General features: G+C 47.9%; 1 protein-coding gene across 5 annotated transcripts in view; it reads left to right on the top strand.

Annotated features, from left to right (window-relative positions):
• CELSR1 (cadherin EGF LAG seven-pass G-type receptor 1) overlaps window positions 1-15,786 on the top strand; it is a 175,576-nt gene extending 159,790 nt beyond the window's left edge. For 2 of the 5 annotated variants that reach the window (XM_075429586.1, XM_075429588.1), the window contains exons 26-35: window positions 2,869-2,981; window positions 4,306-4,385; window positions 5,668-5,794; window positions 7,754-7,879; window positions 8,193-8,329; window positions 8,839-8,942; window positions 9,760-9,927; window positions 10,813-11,055; window positions 11,357-11,621; window positions 13,569-15,786. In XM_075429586.1, the coding sequence (XP_075285701.1) occupies window positions 2,869-2,981; window positions 4,306-4,385; window positions 5,668-5,794; window positions 7,754-7,879; window positions 8,193-8,329; window positions 8,839-8,942; window positions 9,760-9,927; window positions 10,813-11,055; window positions 11,357-11,621; window positions 13,569-13,593 (1,388 nt within the window). In that variant the 3' untranslated portion in view covers window positions 13,594-15,786. Of the gene's footprint in view, window positions 1-2,868; window positions 2,982-4,305; window positions 4,386-5,667; window positions 5,795-7,753; window positions 7,880-8,192; window positions 8,330-8,838; window positions 8,943-9,759; window positions 9,928-10,812; window positions 11,056-11,356; window positions 11,626-13,568 lie in introns of those variants that run through there. The other 3 variants (XM_075429590.1, XM_075429589.1, XM_075429591.1) reach the window with 3 other exon arrangements.
• The last annotated feature ends 4,934 nt before the right edge of the window (window positions 15,787-20,720 follow it).

Consider the following 20,720-nt stretch of genomic DNA (forward strand, 5'->3'; position numbering starts at 1 on the left):
GAAACCTTTTTTACTGTACATATTTTAAATAAACTTCCTTTATAAATTTTAAAATTTAATATCTAAAGAGTAATAATGTTCCAACTTCATGATATGATCTTAAATGCAATTTCTTTTAAATTTCTTTGTGAGAGAAGGATTGTGTATGTTTCGTAGTAGTGGAAAAGTCTAGATATAGGAAGGGATTTTAGTCTTGGACATCCAAAGGACTTTTTAATTTTATTTGGAAGATAAATATCTAGCCCATTTCATCTTTGTCATAGCTATCCTGAAAACAAAAAAGAACATTCAGTAGCAGTGGCTTTACTCTATTTTGTTTTTCTTTTGTTTTTTTTCTATTTTCCATGCTCACGCAGATATTCATTTCAAGCTGGGAAGTAGTGGTCCTGAGGCACCTGTGATGGGACCAGGCTACTTGCAGAAGGGAACCTGGACCTTTAGGGGGACAAAAAAACTTAGCAAAATGTTTACATAGGCAACACTCCAGCAGGGAAGAACCACATTTAATCACAGCATAGAAAAGCAAATTGCCATGAATAAAAGTAGGATGGAAGTTGGGAGAAGGCTTACAGCCATCAAAAGCACAGATCTGGAATATTCCTCCATGGGGAGCGATAGTGGAACATTTTAAATTTGCTTGAAGTTTGTTCATTTTAAAACGTGGTTTGATCCATCTAGGAGAGGGATTTTATGACTTCCTGGCCGCAGGAACAAAGGGCTGGAGCTGGCACCCAGCAAGACCCCTCCAGTTCTGCATGTCTTTGCGGCAGCACACGCTAACCAGTTGGCATACGTGTGCTGTAACTGCTTTGCCATGGAGACTGCAGCGCTCATGTTAAAACAGGTTCTTACAGAGCCCTAAAACCGATATCCCCCAGAAAATGGCACTTTCCAAATCTGCTATTTGCTGTGAATACTAAGGCGAGGTGATGAGTCAGGAGAGAGGTGAGGCTGACCCACAGCTGCCTGAGTCACACGTGGCTGCTGAGCCCGCAGGAGCTCAGAAGGTTCGACACGTGCCCCTCCCGCAGCACCTCTCCATGGCGTGCTCTTGGCACGCTCCCGGGATGAGTGCTGGTCCCCACAGGACACTCAGCTCAGCCACAGGGCCAGTCCTGGTTTCTGCCAAAACCAGTGAGCTATCATGCAGCCCACACGCTTAGTCTGCTCAGGACAACCAGGCTGCAGCGTTTAATTGATGTGCCAGAATGATTCTCGATATTACATTGCATTGGTCCTGTGCAGCCTACTGTAGCGGCAGGAGGGTTGGACTAGATGACCCACAGAGGTCCCTTCCAACCCCTACTATTCTGTGATTCTGTGATTGCATTGGCTTAATTCTGCCTTTGGATAAAGTGTTATTTCACGTATTGTTGACTCCAGTAAAATTTGAACTGCGTACCTGAAGACTTCTATTTGCCTGATTGTTTAATGGAGAACTTTAGGGGAGGATTTTGAGAGTGAAAAAATGTTGCCGTCTGCCAGTTATTTTTAGAGCCAGATGTTTGGTCAAAACATAGTTAAAGTCCCACTAATGGTGAAATCAAGTCCTGGGAAACAGGCTGTGTCTACAGAATTACATCTGTATAAAATACTTTATGGTCCTTAATCATTTATGGCTAATACTTTCTGGATGGCAACGGCTGAAGGGGTCGGTGGAAGGGCCAATGGGAGCAGGGAGGTAGACCAGTCCTATCTCATTCCACACTTCAGAGAAAACAGATCCGATATCCACTGCTTTGCCAAATAGCCAGTTTAATTTTCATAGACTGTAGGCTTGTACCAGATGTGAATATTGGCTGTAGGCCAGCTTTAAGCAAGGAGAGTGAAACACCACTACCTCCCTCTTTTTCAGTGTCTTTTCATCAAAGCACACAGGTTTCAATTAAAAAAAAGAAAAAAAAAGGCGTTTATTAATGCACATGAATTCTCCTTGCAGAGAACGGCACTGCCGTCAGCCTTGTCTGCCTGCTTGAGTCAGGACATACGCTCAACGCGATAGGTGCTGCTGGTGCCCAGACGACATGCTGCAGCCATTTACCATATGTCATTGGCATAAGCCTCGTAGGGATCAATTTCTGTGTCTCGAAGAAGGAAGACCTCTGCAACATTTTGCAGGTCAAAGGCAGCAATCCCAGTCTGTCGCCATATGGGCGAGGTATAGGTCACCAAACCAGACGGCACTGGTAAATCAGCAGGTGGAGGCTGGACGCAGAGACTCGCTTGGAATTGTCTAGGGTTTGAAAAATAAAACAATAAAAGGCATGTTCCTGACTCAGTTGCCTTGGGGGCATTAGCAAACTCCATGTCAAACAGCGCTGAAAGCAAGATGAGGTACCTGGGTTGGCAGCTCAAAATGAATCCCACCTGAGCTCAAGCAGTTAACTCTCATGAGTTCCCAGATTCCTTTGTTTCTGGTGTTATTTTAGTGACAGCAAGCTCATGGCGGTTAAGAATGCACTTTTTTTTGTAGTATAGACATCTTCTCAGTTATAATTCATGTCATTCTGCTGCATAGGCTTATTGAAATTCCTCAACATGTCACTCACCCTCAAGGCTTCATCACACTGTGTGAGTACGACTATAAAACTGTGGTGAAACAATTAATCTGGGACTTGCATTTATTGTCATTTCTATGCAGCTGAACTTTGTTCTGGTAGGCAAAACTCGTAGTGACCAGTTTGAAGGTTTAGATTTACAACAGTTTTATTTCAATATTTGCCTTGATTTTGACTTCCCAGGCTGTCCTGTTGAACATGTTGCCATTATCATTTTGTTTGTTAGACAGTGGTTTGAAAATGTGCCTGGTTATATAGAAGATCTCAGCAGCACCTTTCTGATGTACTTTCTCCCTGTTTTGTGACCCAGGGCTTGCTGTTGGTCTGGATCCACAAGGCTATGGGAACCCCGATTTCTGCTGGTTGTCTGTGCATGACACCCTTATCTGGAGTTTTGCTGGGCCCATCGTAATTGTTGTAGTTGTAAGTATGGTGGAGTTGGCATCCTGAGCTGTCTCTGCCTTGCTGCTGCCTTTTCTTTTACATTTTGTGAACCAATAGTTGTAATGTGAAGCCACTGTATTCTTTACATTTGAAGCCAATGTACTCAAGCTTGCTTCGTTTGCTTAAAAAGATAAGGCATGAGCTAAGCTCCTGGAAATCAGAGGGCTGCTTGCCAGTGTGAAGATGGCTTGTGGAGCAATGGCTGTATGGCCAGAAACCTATTTATTTTTTCCTGTTTGCTTTGTTCCATGATTGAAGGGTTGGTTGATGGGCATATATGACATTTCAACAAAATGAGCCATAGCAAGTACCTTCATCCAGAAGTCCTAACGGGATATTAAATAATTCTAGTTCCCTAAATTTAAAAGAAGTGGCTGGTTTTTAACTTCTCCCTTAAAACATCCCTCAGTAGCAGAGCACCAGAAGATACATATCCATGGTGTGACTGTATCTTGAATACCAACTCTGGTCTCCTCATCTTAAAAGTATGAAGTAGACCTGGAAGTGGTGTAGATTGGGGTCACGCGTCATCAGAGACATGGGACAGCCCCTGCTGGAGGAGCAACTAAGTGGAGTAGGAGCCTTCAGCCTAGAGAAGAGAAAGCTGCAGAGAAAGGGATAGGGAGGAGCTTGTAATAGCATGGTGGCCTGGAGAATGTGACTGTGGAGCCAATCGATCAGTGCCTTTTCTAGCACAGTTAGTTGTAGGAAGTGGCAGACTCAGAACAAACAGGACGAGCTACACGGTCGCTCCACAGGGAGCTAAGTTTAAAACTCACAGAGACAAGACAACGGTGGTGGTAAAGCTCTGCATGGTTTCAGAAAATAGCTGGAAAAATTCCCAGCATCGATATTTGCAATGAATGGTTCAGTATAAAGGCACCACCTCACCTAATACATCCCAGCTCTGGAAATCAGTGGAGGCTTGGAGGAGTATTCCGAGGAATTGTCGCTGTGTGCTTGCTCTGTTACGATCTTCTACTTTAGCCCAGCTGAAACAAGACGCTGGGCTGAGTGGACTCTGGTCTGGACCAGGACAGCCATTCTTGAGTTTTTATGTTTCACTCAAGCCTCGTTGCGTAGGACCATCTTACTGGCTTTCATCCAGATCAGGTCCCAGGATGTTCTTGACGATGTTGGCTTGAAACGAGATGAATCTTGAAACTTCGAGACATGCAAATTGAAGGAAAAATATTCTTGGCACCACAAGCCATTTTAGGATAAAAATTGCATTGTCATTGAAAACTGAGCCCTAACAACTGTATAGAAGGAATCCATGCTGTTATTTCAATTTCCCTTTCAGGTAAACACTGTCATCTTTATACTGGCAATGAAAGCATCGTGCAGACGAAGGCAACGTTCATTCGAAAAAAATGGAGTTGTGTAAGTTTGGGTTCAAAAGCATGTAGAAAAAATTCTGGCCAGGAGTAATACAGGGACAGAATTGCCTGAAAGCAAGTGTTTGGGCAGGAAATAAATGAGATATTTGGAGGAGACAGTCAGCATTGGTAGAGGTGATTGGAGCTGCTTCGCCAGCACCTTCTGCTGGACTTCCTTTGGAGGCTCTGTAAAACCTCCACCATGGTGCTCTGCACCACCACCGAGTGTAGGCAGGAGAAGGGAGGGGAGAGGGAAAGGAGTGGTCTCCAGATGATATCATTACAGTCCTTCCAGATCTTTCATCTCACTCCCTACTGCACTGTCACTTCACCTCCACCCGTGTCATGCCCTGGTAGAAATAGTTCTGGGTCTCCCCGTGCTTGCCCATGGCTCAGAAGGGTCTCCCCTCCTGAACGCCTGGGTGACCGGCCACGTTGTGGCTGAGACCTGTTGAGGTTCCCGTGCTGAGGGCCAGCCTCCCCCAGTCCCACTCCCCATGGGACAAGCAGAAAGCCTCGCAGGCTGCAGCCTGCCGCCTTCCCGAGCTGCTGTGGCAGCCTGTTCCCATTAACGTCTGTTTTGCCCAGAGCTCAGAATTTACCTGTGAACTGAAACAGAATTAGCCCGTGGCAAGACAGCCCCTTTTTTTTTTTTCAGAGAGGTAGCTGTATGAGATTTCAAAAGGTTCCCTCTAGCTATTTTTTCAGCGCTGGCTGTTGGGTAATTTTTTTAAGCTTCTTTTTTTAAATCTCTAAACAAATGGAGTATAATTGCTACTTAATGGCCGCTATTTTACTCATAATATAAAACTTTTGCCACTAGAATTGTGACCATCTTTTGAAAGCGTCTATGGAAATAATGTTTTTAAGCAAACAACTATTCCCCTGAGTGCCCTCGATCCAAAACCTTGGGCTGTAATGTTGAGAAGGAATGTGAGATTGAACTCAACAAACAGACATGAAATAGCCATTTACCACCCCGATCTCTTCCTCAGAGTCAACAAGGCTGAACAGCATGGGCTTGGCAAACAGCCTGGTTTGTTTGAAGAAAACCTTGGAAACGAACTTGAAAAGAAAACACCTTTCTTTCACCTGAGTGTGCTAGGTCACTGAGTAGTGCAGTGAGAGAGCTGGGAACTGGAAGCTGGTGAACACTGCCCTGATTTTCCCAAAGGTCCTTTCCAGTCGGAGAATCGTTGGGCACGTGGCACCGCCCGTGCGGAGAACTTGGGCTGTTCTCTGGTGTCCTGTCACACTGCAAACTCCCGTTTATGTTTGCTTTACAGCTCTGTGCTGCGAACGGCGTTCCTGCTCTTGCTGCTCATCAGTGCCACGTGGCTGCTGGGGCTGATGGCGGTGAACAGCGACGTCATGACGTTTCACTATCTCTTTGCCATTTTCAGCTGCCTGCAGGTAAGTTGGATGGTGTCTTGTCCACGGCAGACCTTGGTGAGCACACTGCTGCACCCAGACCTCAAAAACCTGCTAAACATGAGATGTCTTAAGAAGAACAGAGATGTCAAGTATGATTTTTGCTCTCTCTTCTCAAAGCGAGAGTTCTTTTCACCAAAACCGTAACTTTGAGTAATTGTGTGTCTCACTTTTAGTCATTCTAAAGATAAGTATTCTACTGTTGTAACCTGTGACAGGTAAATAATAGAAGGCAATTATATCTCTGTCTTTCTAGAGACAAAAATCTTTGTTACTGCCTTCTGCCTGCTCATTGTTAACAGTTGTTCTGTTGCTACGGCAAATAAGAGACTGTTTTATTTCACCCGGAGTGGATGGCTCCAAGTTCAAGGCTTTCGCAAATGAAGTTACTGTTTAAGGAAATGAGCCAATTAATGACTTTCAAATACAACTCCTTGCATTAGGGATTTACTAGGTTGCCTGTCTCAAAGATGCAGATCGTAGTTATTTGTAGGAGACCTGGCACGGAAGTAGTTATGAAAGGTTCATGTTGGTTACAGCTTGAATGTGACCAAGGATGGCAGTAACTGTCATGGCAAGTGCCTGCAGTATTAGAACAGCTACTGCTAGCAGGCACTGTTCTCAGCTGCAGCACAAAAGCCACAGATTGCAACCATAGAGAAAAAGAAGTCTGATGGGTCTTCTCCGGAGATGACTATCTGTGCCCTGGAAGCACACCAGATAGGCCAGCCTAGAGCGAGGTTGTTTTGCCACTGCAACTGGTATTCTCTGAAATAAATACACCTACTCAGGCTGTAAAACCAGGCTTCCACAAGCCCAAAATAAAGTTAAATTAAATATAAACCTGATGAGAGGGAGGAAAGTGAGCAGCTGGAATTCTCCAAACTTGCCCAGAGAGGCACAATGGTATGCGGCGTTTCACGTCATTGCCTTCTTTGAACTTGTATTTTTAAAGAGACATTTATGTGAATTTTATTAATGAATAATCCCAGAGTGCTAATGCCAGCTAAGTTCACATTTGATTGAAAGTTTAGAAAGTGAGCTTGAAGTTTAAAGTTTCTCTAAGTCAACTGCTTTGGCTGAAATCATGAAGTGCAGGCATCTTGTGATGTTGGTACAGCTGCAGCTTCACGAGTGATTTGCTTCTATATACTACATCTCCAACCAAAATTGATAACAGTTTGGCAGTTGCATGAATTTTCTCAGAGCAAATACATCTGAAGGCACACATGTGTGTGCCCCCTGCCCCCAGCGAAAGCTGTTACTGGCAGCCAACAACTGCCTAGCCCTGAGGATTTCAGTGATTTTCCCACCAGGAGGTGTTGCTGAACTGAGGAACATATGGAGCAGAAGTTGGGACCTCTCTGACCCCCGTGTCTCTCCACATTTCACAAGGCTTTCTGAAGTTCTCTAAGCAACAGTATTAAGGACACCTAGCACAGAAGTTCCCCATTTCCAGAAGTTTTCACTGAAGGCTATGGTATTTTTTATGTGCTGCTATTGATTTTTTTCTCATCATCAGTGTAAAAGTTCTAAAATCTTCATGCAGTTACAACCCTGAAACTCCCTGCAGTGTCTTCCAGTGGGACATTGAGGTCCCCATTAGATATTTTGAGGCGGACGTTTCCTCCCAGACAAGGGAGGGTGACACCTACCGCAAGCTCTGCTCTGAAAATCGTGGAGGAACGCATCCTTGTGTGTATTTTCCTGGGCCCTTTACGCACATTTGAACATGGAGGGAAATTATGAAGAAGTCCTAGGAGATCAATGAATGCCATTTCAGTCAAAGACAGAAAGTAGTTATGGCTATTGAAATCATGGACTGCGAACTAGAGTTGAGGGGTTATTTCGAGAAGGCTGTTCTCTAATAGCTGTTTGTATTTGCAGTTCAGTAGCAATGAATCATTTAGATTTATTCTTGCTCTCTCTCAAATGATCCAGGGGCTGTTCATTTTCTTCTTCCACTGCGTATTTAATAAAGAAGTCAGGAAGCACTTGAAGAACACTTTAACTGGAAAGAAACCTCTTCCAGATGATTCCACTGCAACAAGAGCTACGTTATTAACTGTAAGGAAAAAAGGCTGGGAAAAAAACATCCTCTTGGTGGTAGAAGTTACCTAAATACACTTATAGATGGCTTGTCCGTAGTTAAGTGAATTGTCTGATTGATTTCAGTGACTTGTACAAAAATTACCGATGGCCTTTCTCAAAAGTTTCAGTTAAAGTTTTAATTAAAACTTTTGAGAGGAAATAGGTTTGTTCCTCAGCCTCAAAAATCTCTTCCTTCCTTCCTTCAAGACTTAATGCGCTTGTGGGTAACACGGATTTTTGGTAGGATCATTCACTATGGCTTTGTGTCTTTTTTTTTTTTTCCCTTCAGCGATCTCTGAACTGTAACAACACATACATAGAAGAGCCAAATATGTATCGCACAACTATTGGGGAATCCACTGTCTCCCTGGAAAGCACCGTCAGGTCAGCCAAGAGCCACAATAGCTACCTTGCTTATATTCTCAGGTAATCAGGTGGCAGGTGCATGGCTTTCAGGTGCTTGCCTTTCCCTTTTCATTGCTCTTGTGGAAAACAGAAATGTTGTGGTTCAAATGCTGCTTGTTTTATGTCGTAACAGTTCTGGTTTATGTGACTGTCATTTTCTTCCATGTGTTTTCTTTCATATGCATCTGCGGTGGGGAGTTCCAACAGTGCAGTGGTAGCAGAACTGTTAGGTTAACTCTATGGGCTGTGCTGCTTGCCTGTTAAAATTCGGTTGTGTCTCAAGGAGTGGGATGCAGCTGATTAACTTCAGGGCTTTTCAGAGTGTGATTCGTGTGGCCAAAGGCAGACGGCTACATTAGGATAACCTGTGCCTTGCTGTAAAAGAGACCCCATTGACAATCAAGCGTAGGCTGGCTAGCGTCCACTGCAGCTGTCTGCACTTGGCCAGAAGAATCTCATCTGCATGTCTGCTTTGTTGTTAATCACAGTCAAGTGATCAAGAAATTTGTCTCCTCTTTTTATTCTCTAAGGGATGAGGCTGCTCATAAGCTCAGTGGATCCTCAAGTCAAGCGAGGGCTGGTCAGACTGAAGCAGATTCCTCCATTTTTCATAGGAATCCATCAAAATCCAATGGTAAGGATTATTTCTAAATGCTTTGTTTTGCACCTTTACCTTCTCAGCACTTTTTTCAAAGGCTGCTATGATAGGAAGAATGGTTAGTCTGACTTGATGTGTCTAATTCTCATTATGCTCTTGGCATAATGAGCTATGCAATGGTTGCTTTACTAGGGAATCCTGGAATGGAAATATGATGTATCTACTCCTTGTGATCGTTTGGTTTTAATCTGACAGCTGTCACAGCTGTTGACAGTTTCTGGCGTCCCCTTTCTTTCTCACAAGTTATGTGCTGTTGCTCTTGATTTTTAACTGGAGATCTTTTAACGTTTGAGACCTTGAGGCAATATCCTCTTTCACTGCTATGTGTTTTGTACAAGAAAATGAGAAGCGTCTCTTGCCTGACTTCCTTTCATTTGGGGTCTTGATGTTAAATTTTGTTGCCTTGTAGCAGTTTTTAAGAGTGCCTTTGCAGATTCTTGATGTTTCTAAGTACCTTGGTTTGCCCGTGTGTTGTGTTGATTGAGATCCTGTGGAGTTACTGTTCTGCATATTGAATAGGGTAAAATGTGTCTCTGTTCTGTTCTGCACCTCGCAAGCACGTGAAAGGCCCTGTCCCCTGCCTGAGCCAAGCAGCTCTGCTTCCCGTAGTTACTTAGGTGGATGCCACGGTCCGTGTGAATTAACCCTATGTACACTTACGATGTAAGAGCTCATCCCTGGTGTGGCCTGAACCAGATACCTGCCTTGCCTTCTGCTTGTGCATTTGCCTGATAGCTTTGTTCAGCTCCTGTCCGCACTCTCATTGCTGCGTTTCCCCTTTCCGCGTTTGTAGAGCACGATTCAGACTCCGACAGCGAACTGTCCCTCGATGAACACAGCAGCTCGTACGCCTCCTCCCATTCATCAGACAGTGAGGAAGACGGGCTTGAGCCGGAGAAAAAGTGGAACACGTCCGCTTCCAAGAATAATGAACGTGGCCCTCTGCACAGCACACCCAAAGGTATTCCCAGCGCGAGGGCAGAGCAATGGCCTTATTTCCTGCTTTAAAATAGTGTTAGAGCAGATGGGACAATTTTGCCAGACCACCAATACGACTGAGGCAGCACCCCTGCCATTGTGCCTCGCTTTTCCTTCTTCCCAAGGGCTTGTTCGCAGGGGTGACTGAGCGCAAGTAAAAGGATGCTTGAGCAAATCTGCGACTTACGGTGCTCAGACAGACAGCAGTCACAGGGTTTGCAGGCAGGTGCTACACAGCCAGGAAAGTGTCACGTGAAGGAAGAGGAAGAGGAGGAAGGAGCTGGTTATTTTGTGGGCACAGGGAAGAAATTCCTGCCTCTCCTCACACAAAACAGGCGTGTGGATTTAGTGGCGTTGGGGAGGTCATGGACCTAAACTCTGGGAGATCATTTTGCCATTGATATCAATACTGCGTGGCAGAGCGAAGGCATTTCTAGGCACAGTTCATCTTGTCCTAAAGATGTCAGCTTAGAGTGACAGATGTCCAGGCTGTGTGCTGGTGCTCTGCACAGACACAGTACAAGGTACCTCAGGTGCCCTCACCCCTCAGAAGCCATCATCCCCAAGGAGCTGGTGGCATCACCAGCCGGCCCTGGAGAGCTGAGAGCGCGGGTTTGGCTTGCACCTCTCAGTAATGGAGGCAGCGACCTTGCTCTGGGAAGGGTTTGGACACCCTGCCGTCCTACCGGGCGTGTTTTGTGGGCATTGCTGCACCCCGAGGGCAGTGCACTCCAGCAAGGGTGCTCTGGAGCATTGCTGTGGATTGACACACAACTCCTCCCCAGCCACAGGGAGCAGGACTGGCTGGGCAGCGGTTGAGCAAAGCTATCAAAAGTGGTTTTCGAGCTAGTGTTTTTTTGCATTGCAGTCGATACTGCTCCCAATCATGTGAAACCCTATTGGCCCACAGAGTGCCTAACGGCCAGCGACGGCGAGGACCCCAGCGGGAAACAGAAACTCAAAGTCGAGACCAAGGTCAACGTAGAGCTTCACAGGGAGAACCAGGTGAACCACAGCAACGAAGCACCCCAGGACAAGGAGAACGAAGGGCAGCAGAAGGAGAACAGACCTCTGTCCCACCAGAATAACCAGCAGCCGGAGCAGAGGAAAGGTAGCACGGCCAACCCAGCCTCACAGCTGGACTGGGAGACCAAAGGGTTAATGACATTAGTTAGTTCATGTGGTAGCTCTATCAGGGAAGAGTATTTTCCGAATGGCTCCAACCTGTGTAACGAGATACACCATGGGAAGCTAGTAGGTAGTTGCTGAAGTTTAGTGTTTTGGTTTTGAAATCAAGTGACAAGCTGGAAGTCTAATGAATATAAAATATCACTTATTGCATGTGTTCAGCTTGATAAATGAAATTACTGATATGTTTCAAAATTCTCATTGTTCCCTTTTTTCTGTAACAGGCATCTTAAAAAATAAAGTCACCTACCCTCCCCCGCTGGTCGATAAAAATATGAAGAATCGACTGCGGGAAAAGCTGTCAGATTACAATCAGACCACGGTCTCATCCAGGACTGCTTCCCTGGGGACAAATGATGGGGTCCGCTCTCCCTCGGACTCGGGGGTGACAGTAAAAAACGCCCGGAGGGAGCAGTCTCGAGACCAGCTCAACGGCATGGCCATGAATGTCCACGTGGGAACAGGACAGGCTGACACCTCAGACTCGGAGTAAGTGCCACATCGGGATGCCCTGGCAGACCTCCCGTGGCTCTGGCCTCTCCTGCTTTCCAGCCCCAAACTCCCACTGAGCAAGGATTTCACTTGCTGACTGGACCAGAGTCCTTCACCAGTGACTGTCCTGAGTGCTTGTCCACACCATATCTGCAAGCCACAGTGTTTCACTGATGAGAAGGCCCAAACCAGGTATCACGAGCAAGGGTGCCATGACAGATGCCTGTCACTGGTCACCCTGACATGTTCTGAATTGACAAGCTGACATGTTGCTGGCACGCTAGCGGCTAGAGCAACCTAGCTCTGCCCCGTCCCCTTGCTGTGGGACTTGCTGCGCTTGGCGTGGTGCCCCCTGGTCACAGCGAATGAGGCTTCCACATCCACACGAATTGTCTGTTCCCTCCCTGCCTGGTCAGCTGCCGAGGTCATTGCCTTCCCCAGCCCATCACCAGGACAAGGATGGGCTTCTTCCGCTCCGTCATGCTGCCAGGCATCCAGGACGGCCCAACAATGCCCACCTGTGGCCCCAGGAGCCGTGCGTGCCCTCAGGGGTGCTCTACTCAGGGCTACCCCCTGCTCCTGCTTCTCTGCCCCTAACCCCTAACCTTCATCCCACTTGGACCATAGGAACAGCGGAGTTTCCCTCTGTTTTTCACCTGTCCCCCCCTTTTGCAGCAGGGAGAGTGTTTGGGGCCATTAGGGACCTGTGACTAATGGTGTACAGTTAATTATAATGTGGCCGGTACGAGGCACCTAAGGGAGAGGGTGGTGGCAGGACAAAGATGGAGCAGCAGTTCCTGATGCGTGTCCAGTAAGACCAGCAAGAGCTGTCACGGGTGTCCAGCAGTCAGCATGGAAGAGGGCAATGGGGGCAAGACCCCAGTGAAGAGGGCCCCCAAGGAAGCCCAGTGTTTTGGGGGGAAAGGCGCTAGGCTAGGGGGAGCACGGGGTGGGTGTCCAGCTTGGGCAGAGGGGAACCATTGCTGGGGCAGGAGAGCCAAAGGCTGCAGAGAAAGTGCCATGTCAAGCTTGTGACCCTGCATTAACAGGTGCGTGATTCCCACCCGCTGCATGGCCATCGGTGTGCGTGTTTGCCAGTGTAAGCTAGATCAAACATTAGCAAAAGGCTGAGCAAGCTTTCAGCCAAAGGGTGTTCTCAGAAACCCTGTTACTCATCGTAATTCTCGCATTTAAAATGAGGACAGCAGCCATACGTGAAGTCTGCGCAAACATTTTACGCACATGGTGCTCCTTGTATTAACACAAATAATAGTCACGTTCTTTCTCCAAACCAAGAGAGAATTTTTCAGCCAGCTTTCACCCTGACATTGTCCCACCATTCCTTAGACACCCATGTCATCGGGGTGCACAGGCCATTCCCAGCTCAGCATCAAAGGACATCCCAGTATAAAAATACATCTTGGGGTTGCTGAGAACTGGCTGTTGAAATACATCCTGGTTAGCCAGGAAACAGAGATGTCTTTAACAAGCAGTAACTGCTTGCTGCTACCAGGTAATGCGTTCATCACTGGAGAATAACCAGCCAGCTTGTGCAAGGCAACTGGTTTATCTCCGCGCCTTTTGCATACTGTAAAACGCTGCTGTTTGACGGCAGAATGCATGGATCTGTCTGAAATACCAGGTTTCTGGCAGCCTGTGAGATCTGTGTGTGAACCTCACGTTTTCACCTAAGCGTTACCCAAAAGCAGGCCCTCTGTAGAGCTTCCTCTAAAGAGTGCTGCTCTCGTGTATGACCTGGAATCGCCTCTCCCAGCTGGTCTTCCCCTCCGGGGCAGCATCCCCCGTGCAGGCGTGGGATTGGCAAGGCGCGGTGACTCCAGGGGCGTGAGCCCATCCTGAAAAGGCTTAGGTGGCGTGGGGTGGAGCGGTTTGCCGGTGCCCGTTTAACCCTAAGCCTGTATGCTTACTTCTTCTCGCTAACAGAGGCAGTAACGAAACTTCAATTTGAACCATCAGGAAACTGTGACCGCTGCTGCGTGGTTCTGGACTCCTTGCCGCGGGGTTGCCGCCTGCCCACCTCGGACCTCGTCGGAGTGGCTGCGTAGCAAGGAGGACGAAGTGGGCTTAGATTCCTGCATGGTTTCACATTATGGTGGACTCCTGACCGCTCGTGGCAGAGACACGGTGCCTGGAGGTGCCGGCGATAAGGCCGCTGCGTGGTACGCTCCGCGTGGCATGAACCTGTGCCAAAACGCATGGAAATGGCCACAGGGATGCACTGTGAGGGACGGATACCTGCTCACAGCGAGGACCGTGCCACAGGGGTTGCTTGTTACTGGGGAGAACCGAGGAAAAACACATTATTATTGCAACGGACCTACAGTAAGTCAGTCCATCAGCCTTAAGACAAGCACCAGGAGACGCCTCTTGTGGAGTTTTGTCTGGCTCCAGTGTGAACCCTTCGGCTTGCTGGGCTCTGGGGAGGAATATCCCAACAAGTGTCCTTTTGTTTCTATGCCAGCATCTCTATCCACCCCCCTATGGACTCATCATCTTAAGAAAAAAAAAAAATCCTTTATATATATATATATAAAAAGTGTAGATACTTTTATATATTTTGTATGGTGTTGCTAAAGAAAAAATTCCTTTGTATATTTTACATTTATACTGATCTTCTTAATTTGATAATAGGAAATCAATGAAAAGAGGTTTTGATATTTTTTATATGAACGTTGCACAATTTTACTTGAATTTGGCATTTGATAAAGTAACTGAGGTTTGCATGGAAGCCACCTTAAGATGCAATGCAGTTTTCAAAGTAATACAGTAAAGATTACATTGAAATCCATTACTATAATTTATAAGTTTTCTTCTTGACAGATTTTGGAACACTTTAAGGACACAGTATGTTTTTTCTGTAATCTCTTCTAAAACCCACAAAAAATGTTTTGTTTTTTTCATTTCTTGGTGTTTTGACCTCTTCTTTCAAGTGCATCGACATGCTCAGCAACGGAACTTCAGGACTTAAAATAAGTTATATTTTCCTCTTAAGATTTCAGCACAGTCCTTGTCTGGAAGAAGTCAAATCAATGTTTCCCTTACCAAGAACAAGAAAACTGGTGTCGTTGTATGGTAGGCTCAGACTAGGCTCTGACTTTGGTCTGGCTCTGCGGCAGCCCCGCGCTCTGCATGTCGCAGGAAGAGGGCCCTCCTCCTGTGGGGCAAGTCCTGCCTCAGGTGCAGTATTTTATTTTATTGTTAATTTCTTTCCCACTGGAGTCAGCACCTTGCTAATCAGAGCAGAAATACTGGTCTTTAAGGATGTCTAGGTTTCACTGCCCAGCACTCTGACAAAGCCCTGGCCTTCCTGGTGTTTCAAAAAGCCAACGGAAGGCTTAAGGTTCTGTGTTTCCCACAAAAGATGCTGGATTCACAAGCATAGGAAAGTGAAGCGTGGCCTGTCTGCGGTCTTCACCTTCCTGCAGTGTTTGCAAGAAGAGGCAGAACAAGACGTGAAGAAGTTTGCACCCAGCGGCGTGGGGCAGAGCCCTGCTGGCGGCTCCCCGTGGTGGGACCCCGCGACTCGAGGGGTGGCCGTGGCGGGGCCGCGACCGGCTTGCTGCCGCCGAGGCTGTCGGGAGCTCCCCGCTCGCCGTCGCAGCCCTCTGGGGAACACACCGGCTTGCGTTCGTCCAGCTGCGGGTGCGAAAGGGAAAAAGCAGAACATCAGGCTAAAGGAAATGCAGGAGTAGAGGAAAAAGTGAAATAATGTGTGCCGTAAGCTTGGTTTCATTACATTCCCGTGCGTTTTCAAATGTATCGCGGAGGCCTTTGGAAGGGGATTGGGAGGAAGGATGCTGTTCCTTGAAAACTTATGCAACTTATTGTGTGACATTTTCTGACTGAAAAGAGTTTTGAATGTTGTAAGGGTCTGGCACTTGGCTCAGGCATTGTGTATAACCCACACTAGCTGTTTTACATCTGTGTATGTATATTTTGTCCCAGTGAGATGTAGGTAGTTTTTATTTCGATCAGAACTGTTGCAGTAAATGAGGGTCAGTTGTATTAATGACAAAAAAATTAAAACCTATTTTTATGACTTTTTAAAAGCTTTATGGCAGATTAGACACTGGAGGGTTGTTTTTTTAACAAATGTGTATTTATTAATGTGCAGAACACTGGAATTGCAGCACAGATGAAAGGAGAATTTACAATAAATTAAGAAATTTTTTTTGAACTTGTGTTCTTCCTCTGGTGGTTTATTCAAAGTGCAGTACAGATGCTGCGGTCCAGGTGGCCATTCCCAGGGCTTAGAAAGTAGCAGGAGGGGGGACACAGGGGTACCCATCGCTGTCGCCAAGGAAGCAGAGGCTGTAAAGCATCAGCCACCAGCACTGCTCCCTGCAGGATGCTTCCAGCTCCGGCTGGTGTCTCGCGGAGGGTTTGCTCGGGGCGGACGGACAGACAGACGGACGCACACACACTCCCAGCCCAGCGCCGTTTGCTGGCCCAGGTACCACCGCATGCATCGCGTTTCGGCCCAAACCCGTACCATTGCTGACACCTGGGAAATGGTCCGTGGAAGAAAAACACCCTCTGCGAACCCGGAGCAAAGTGGGCTGCCGGGAAACCACTGGATTTAGTGTAATGTGTTTGCATGGCAAGGCTGTGGTAGCAGGGGGCTACAGGGGTGGCTTCTGTGAGCAGGTGCCAGCAGCTTCCCCCATGTCTGATGGAGCCAATGCCAGCCGACTCCAAGACGGACCCACCGCTGGCCAAGGCCGAGCCCATCAGCGATAGTGGTAGCGCCTCTGGGATAACGCAGTTAAGAAGGGGAAGAAAAAAAACTGCTGAGACGGCAGTTAGAGAGAGGAGTGAGAAGATTTGAAAGAAACAACTCTGCAGACACCAAGGTCAGTGAAGAAGGAGGGGGAAGGAGGTGCTCGAGATGCAGGAGCAGGGAGTATTCCCTTGCAACTTGTGATGAAGACCATGGTGAGGCAGGCTGTTCCCCTGCAGTCCATGAAGGTCCACAATGGAGCAGATCTCCACCTGCAGCCCGTGGAAGGGACCCCACGCCAGAGCAGATGGATGCCTGAAGAAGGCTGTGACCCCATGGGCAGCCCGTGCTGGAGCAGGCTTCTGCCAGGACCTGTGGCCCTTTGGAGAGAAGAGCCCAGGATGGAGCAAGTTTGCTGGCAGGGCTTGTGACCCCATGGGGGACCCACGCTGGAGCAGGCTGTTCCTGAAGGACTGCACTCTGTGGAAGGGACCCACGCTGGGGCAGTTTGTGAAGAGCTGCAGCCCGTGGGAAGGACTCACATTGGAGAAGTTTGTGGAGAACTGTCTCCCGTGAGAGGGACCTTCACACTGGGCCAGGGACAGAGTGTGAGGAGTCCTTCCCCTGAGGTGCAAGGAGCAGCAGAGACAAAGTGTGATGAACTGACCGTAACCCCCATTCCCCATCCCTCTGCGCTGCTTGAAGGGAGGAGGGAGAGAAACGGGAGTGAAGCTGAGCCTGGGAAGAAAGGATGGGTGCGGGGAAGGGGTTTCAAGATCTGGATTTCTCACTATCCTACTATTCGATTGGTGATGAATTAAACTCCCTTTTCTCCCCAAGTTCAGTCTGTTTTGCCCGTGACAGTAATTGGTGAGTGATCTCTCCCTGTCTTTGTCTCGGCCCTCGAGCCTTTCATCATATTTCATCTCCCCTGTCCGGCTGAGGAGGGGCAGTGATAGAGCGGTCTTGGTGGGCACCTGGTATTTATCCAGGCCAAACCAAACCATTCAGAAAACAAGGTTGGAGAGGAGCTGGAGGGGGTGAGGCAACCAGCCCAGCCCAGCCCATGAAAGCCTGCTACAAGAAGGACTTTTCTGGACTTTGCTGGCTATGTTCTTGGCTTTCTCAAGCCATCTGAGGCCAAGTGGTCGTCTTGCTCACCCTGTGCTTTTCAGGCTGCTGTGCAAGTATTTGTTCACACTTCTCTCAAGGGACAGGCGTGACCTGCAAGTGTCTGCCAGCTTTCTGGAAATAAAAGTATTTCTCAGTATCATCTGGCCAGCTTTTCCATGAACATTTCTAAGCACTAGGCAATAAACTGGAAGGGTGTAGAGGTCAGGGGGAGAAAACTTGGTTACTGTCATGATTTAGGGGCAAAATTAACAGCAGGCTCTTCAATTTGCAAACAGCTCTTCCAAAGCTTGCTATTAATCAAACCCAAGCAATTAGCCCAAAGGGAAACTGTTTTAATTTTGTTGTACAAGTTCATTTTTTGGTGGAACACTAATACTTGAGTTTTTTCTCAAGCAGTAGTTCACTTTACTGTGGAAAAGCAAAAATAAGGCTCAGGCTTTCACAAAAGAGCAGCCCGTGAGCCTGCCTCCGGTAACGGCCAAGAGCAGATATTTGGGCAAAGAGGATTTTCAGCCACACATTACGCAGCGAGGTGGCCCCAGCTGGGTCCGCAGCCCCCAGTATGCGGCAGCTCAGGGCTCCCCAGCAAGAGGGGCTGTGTTTGTCTCCAGCAGCCCATTTTCTCCTCCCTTAACGTGTCCTGTTGTGTTTTGGACCCATGTAAACTTCTGGTACACGGTGGATTGCCTGGTTTGGTCACAAGCAGCAAGAAAATGTTCTTACTCATCTTCAGCTTCATTCCTGTCCCCTGCAATGGACACCTTTGCTGCCTGCACCACAGGAGGCAGTGAGCAATCGTTTCTCAGTCACCTTCTCCAGGTCAAAGAGAGAGGCTCCATCGTAGAGCACTTGAGTTGTCTCGTTCCACCTGAACAACTCAGATCTCTGTAATTGTTCCTTGAGCAGAAACGCTGCTGTACTTCTTAGCCTTCCTTCTTGCCCTGCTTCAAACCCTTCCCAGGCCTGATGTAGCCTTTCTGGAGATGGCAGAGAGAGAGGGGACACCAGAGCAGCCTATAGAATGCAAGCAGTTGGCCTACCAACAACCAAAAAACAGAAATGCTAAAAAATTTTAAATCTCCATTTCTTCCCTTTTCCTGTCCTAATCCTTACAATGACATTTGGCCTAAGCACATTGTAAGAAAAAAGACTCCAGAAGAGGTGGGCCAGTGGCAGCATCATGGCACGATAAGGCTGCAGTAACCTAAGTGATCACATAGCCCAGTCCCTCCAACACCTCTGGATCAAACGTGCTCGGGGATTTGTCTACCATGGTCTGAAACATCCCAAGTGAGGGCTCCGGTACCTCTCCAATAGCCCGCAGTGCAGTCCCTAGGATGATGAGTTAGCTTGTCCATATCCTCAGGCGATGCTCAGACCCGCAGCCCGCTCAGATGCAGAGGATGCTCCTGCCGAGGTCTAGGCAGGGGTTTGCAGAAAGGAGATCCCCAGCAGGCCCGGTGAGATGTTATCATCGCCCACACCAAGGTCACCTGCAGAGCCAGGGCTGGGCTGGGGCGCATTCGGGCCCCACAGCCTTTCCCGCAGAGCTCCTGCCTTGCCTTATGCTCCTGTTCGCACGGATGCAGCTCGCTTTTCCTCCCTGTAAGTAGCAACTCGCACTGGACTCATTTTCCATTTTAGTGTCTTGATTTTTGGATCAATTCTCCAGGTTCTCATACTCGTTTTAGAGTTTAGTCCTGCCTGTGAGGATGCCTGGAGTCCTTCGGCAGCACCTGCAGCCTTTACCTTTTATATTTCATCAGTCAAACCATGAATGAAAATATCAAATAAAACTAAGCCCAGGAGGGCTCTTGTAAAACTTTCCTCCTTGCCAAGCAAGTTTTGCACCTACCTGGTATCGATTAACGTCAGACCGCAGAGACTGTGTGCTGCGTGTGAGAATACAGCAGGGGGACAGTATCAGACCATTTACAGAAGACGTGTCCCATCTGCTGCTGCTCCTTTATCCACCGTGCCAGGTGTTGTATTAAAGAAGAAAATCAGATTAGTCTGATGTGTGTGTTGCAAGGAGACCGTGTTAACTCATTATTGTCTTCTAAATACTTAAAAGTATTTGTAAGTGCCCCCAGGAAGCCCCTGGAGCCCTGTACTGGGCTGGTGTCTCCCCTTCTGTCTCGGTCAGACATCTGCTTCTGCCATCCCTCTGCTCAAACACCGCTGTGCGGAGGGTATCCACGCCTTCAGACCCAAGCGTTACATACTCTGAGCAGATTTTCTCTGTCTGAATGGGGACACAGGCTGAAGTGTCGCTGAACCGGTGCTTCATGGAGTCAGCCGAGGCTGCTGCGAGACCCCAGCCCCTGGGTCAGGAGACACCGCAGAGGTGGAGTGGGGCCAAGCCACCCCGGATGGAGAGGACCGTGCTTGCATTGAGAGATGCCCTGTCCCTCCGACAGCTCCCACGCATCCCAGGGCCATCCTCAGCCAAAACGTGGGACAGTCTCTTGCCCAGCATGGCCTGAGGCTTCTGGAGCCCATCCTGACCTCCGCAAAGCCATGATCTTACATCAGATCCACTCATGAAATAGAAATGACCTCAAAGCTCCAGCTTTCCAGGTGCCACTGCTCTCTTTCATTAAAATAGTTGCAATGCAGCCAGTTGGGTGGTTTCCAGTACGGGTTGGATTTTCCCCCCCCCGCAAATGTAACAGCTTGCAAAACCACCAACCCCTTGGGCTAACGTGTAGGAGAACCTCTTGCTTTTCATCATTTGGCAGTAGCTCTTTGGAAGTCCATCTTGAATGATCTCGTTCGCATGTTGAGCCTGTATCACACTTTCCAAGTGAAGAACGTGGGATTTGGTCTGCTTTTTGTTAAATATTCGTGTGCTCAAGGAAACAATGAGCATGTGAAGTCCTGTGCATGTATAAAGGGGGCAACTGGAGCAGTGGGTCCCTGTGGACGCTGTTTCTAAACGCAGTGAAAGCATTTATGAAGTACAAGTGATTCCAGCACCAGCTCTGCTGGCTGAGAAGCAGAGGAAGGAACAGGTCACCCCCCCGACCCCTGCAAGCAGACGCTTCCCAGCCGCTGTTTGCTCTGTGTGGGTAAGTGAAGGACGTGCCTGGTGGGGCAAGGGAAGACCTCAGAAAAGCCCACACCAGCGCCTGCCGCTGCAGCCACACGGCTTCCCCAGAGCCTGCTGGCCCTGCATGGCTGTGGCAGGAGTGGAAGGGTGGGAGAAATCCAGGGGTGAG

This window comes from Opisthocomus hoazin, chromosome 8 (genome assembly GCF_030867145.1).
Source record: "Opisthocomus hoazin isolate bOpiHoa1 chromosome 8, bOpiHoa1.hap1, whole genome shotgun sequence".
Classification (NCBI taxonomy): Eukaryota; Metazoa; Chordata; class Aves; order Opisthocomiformes; family Opisthocomidae; genus Opisthocomus; species Opisthocomus hoazin.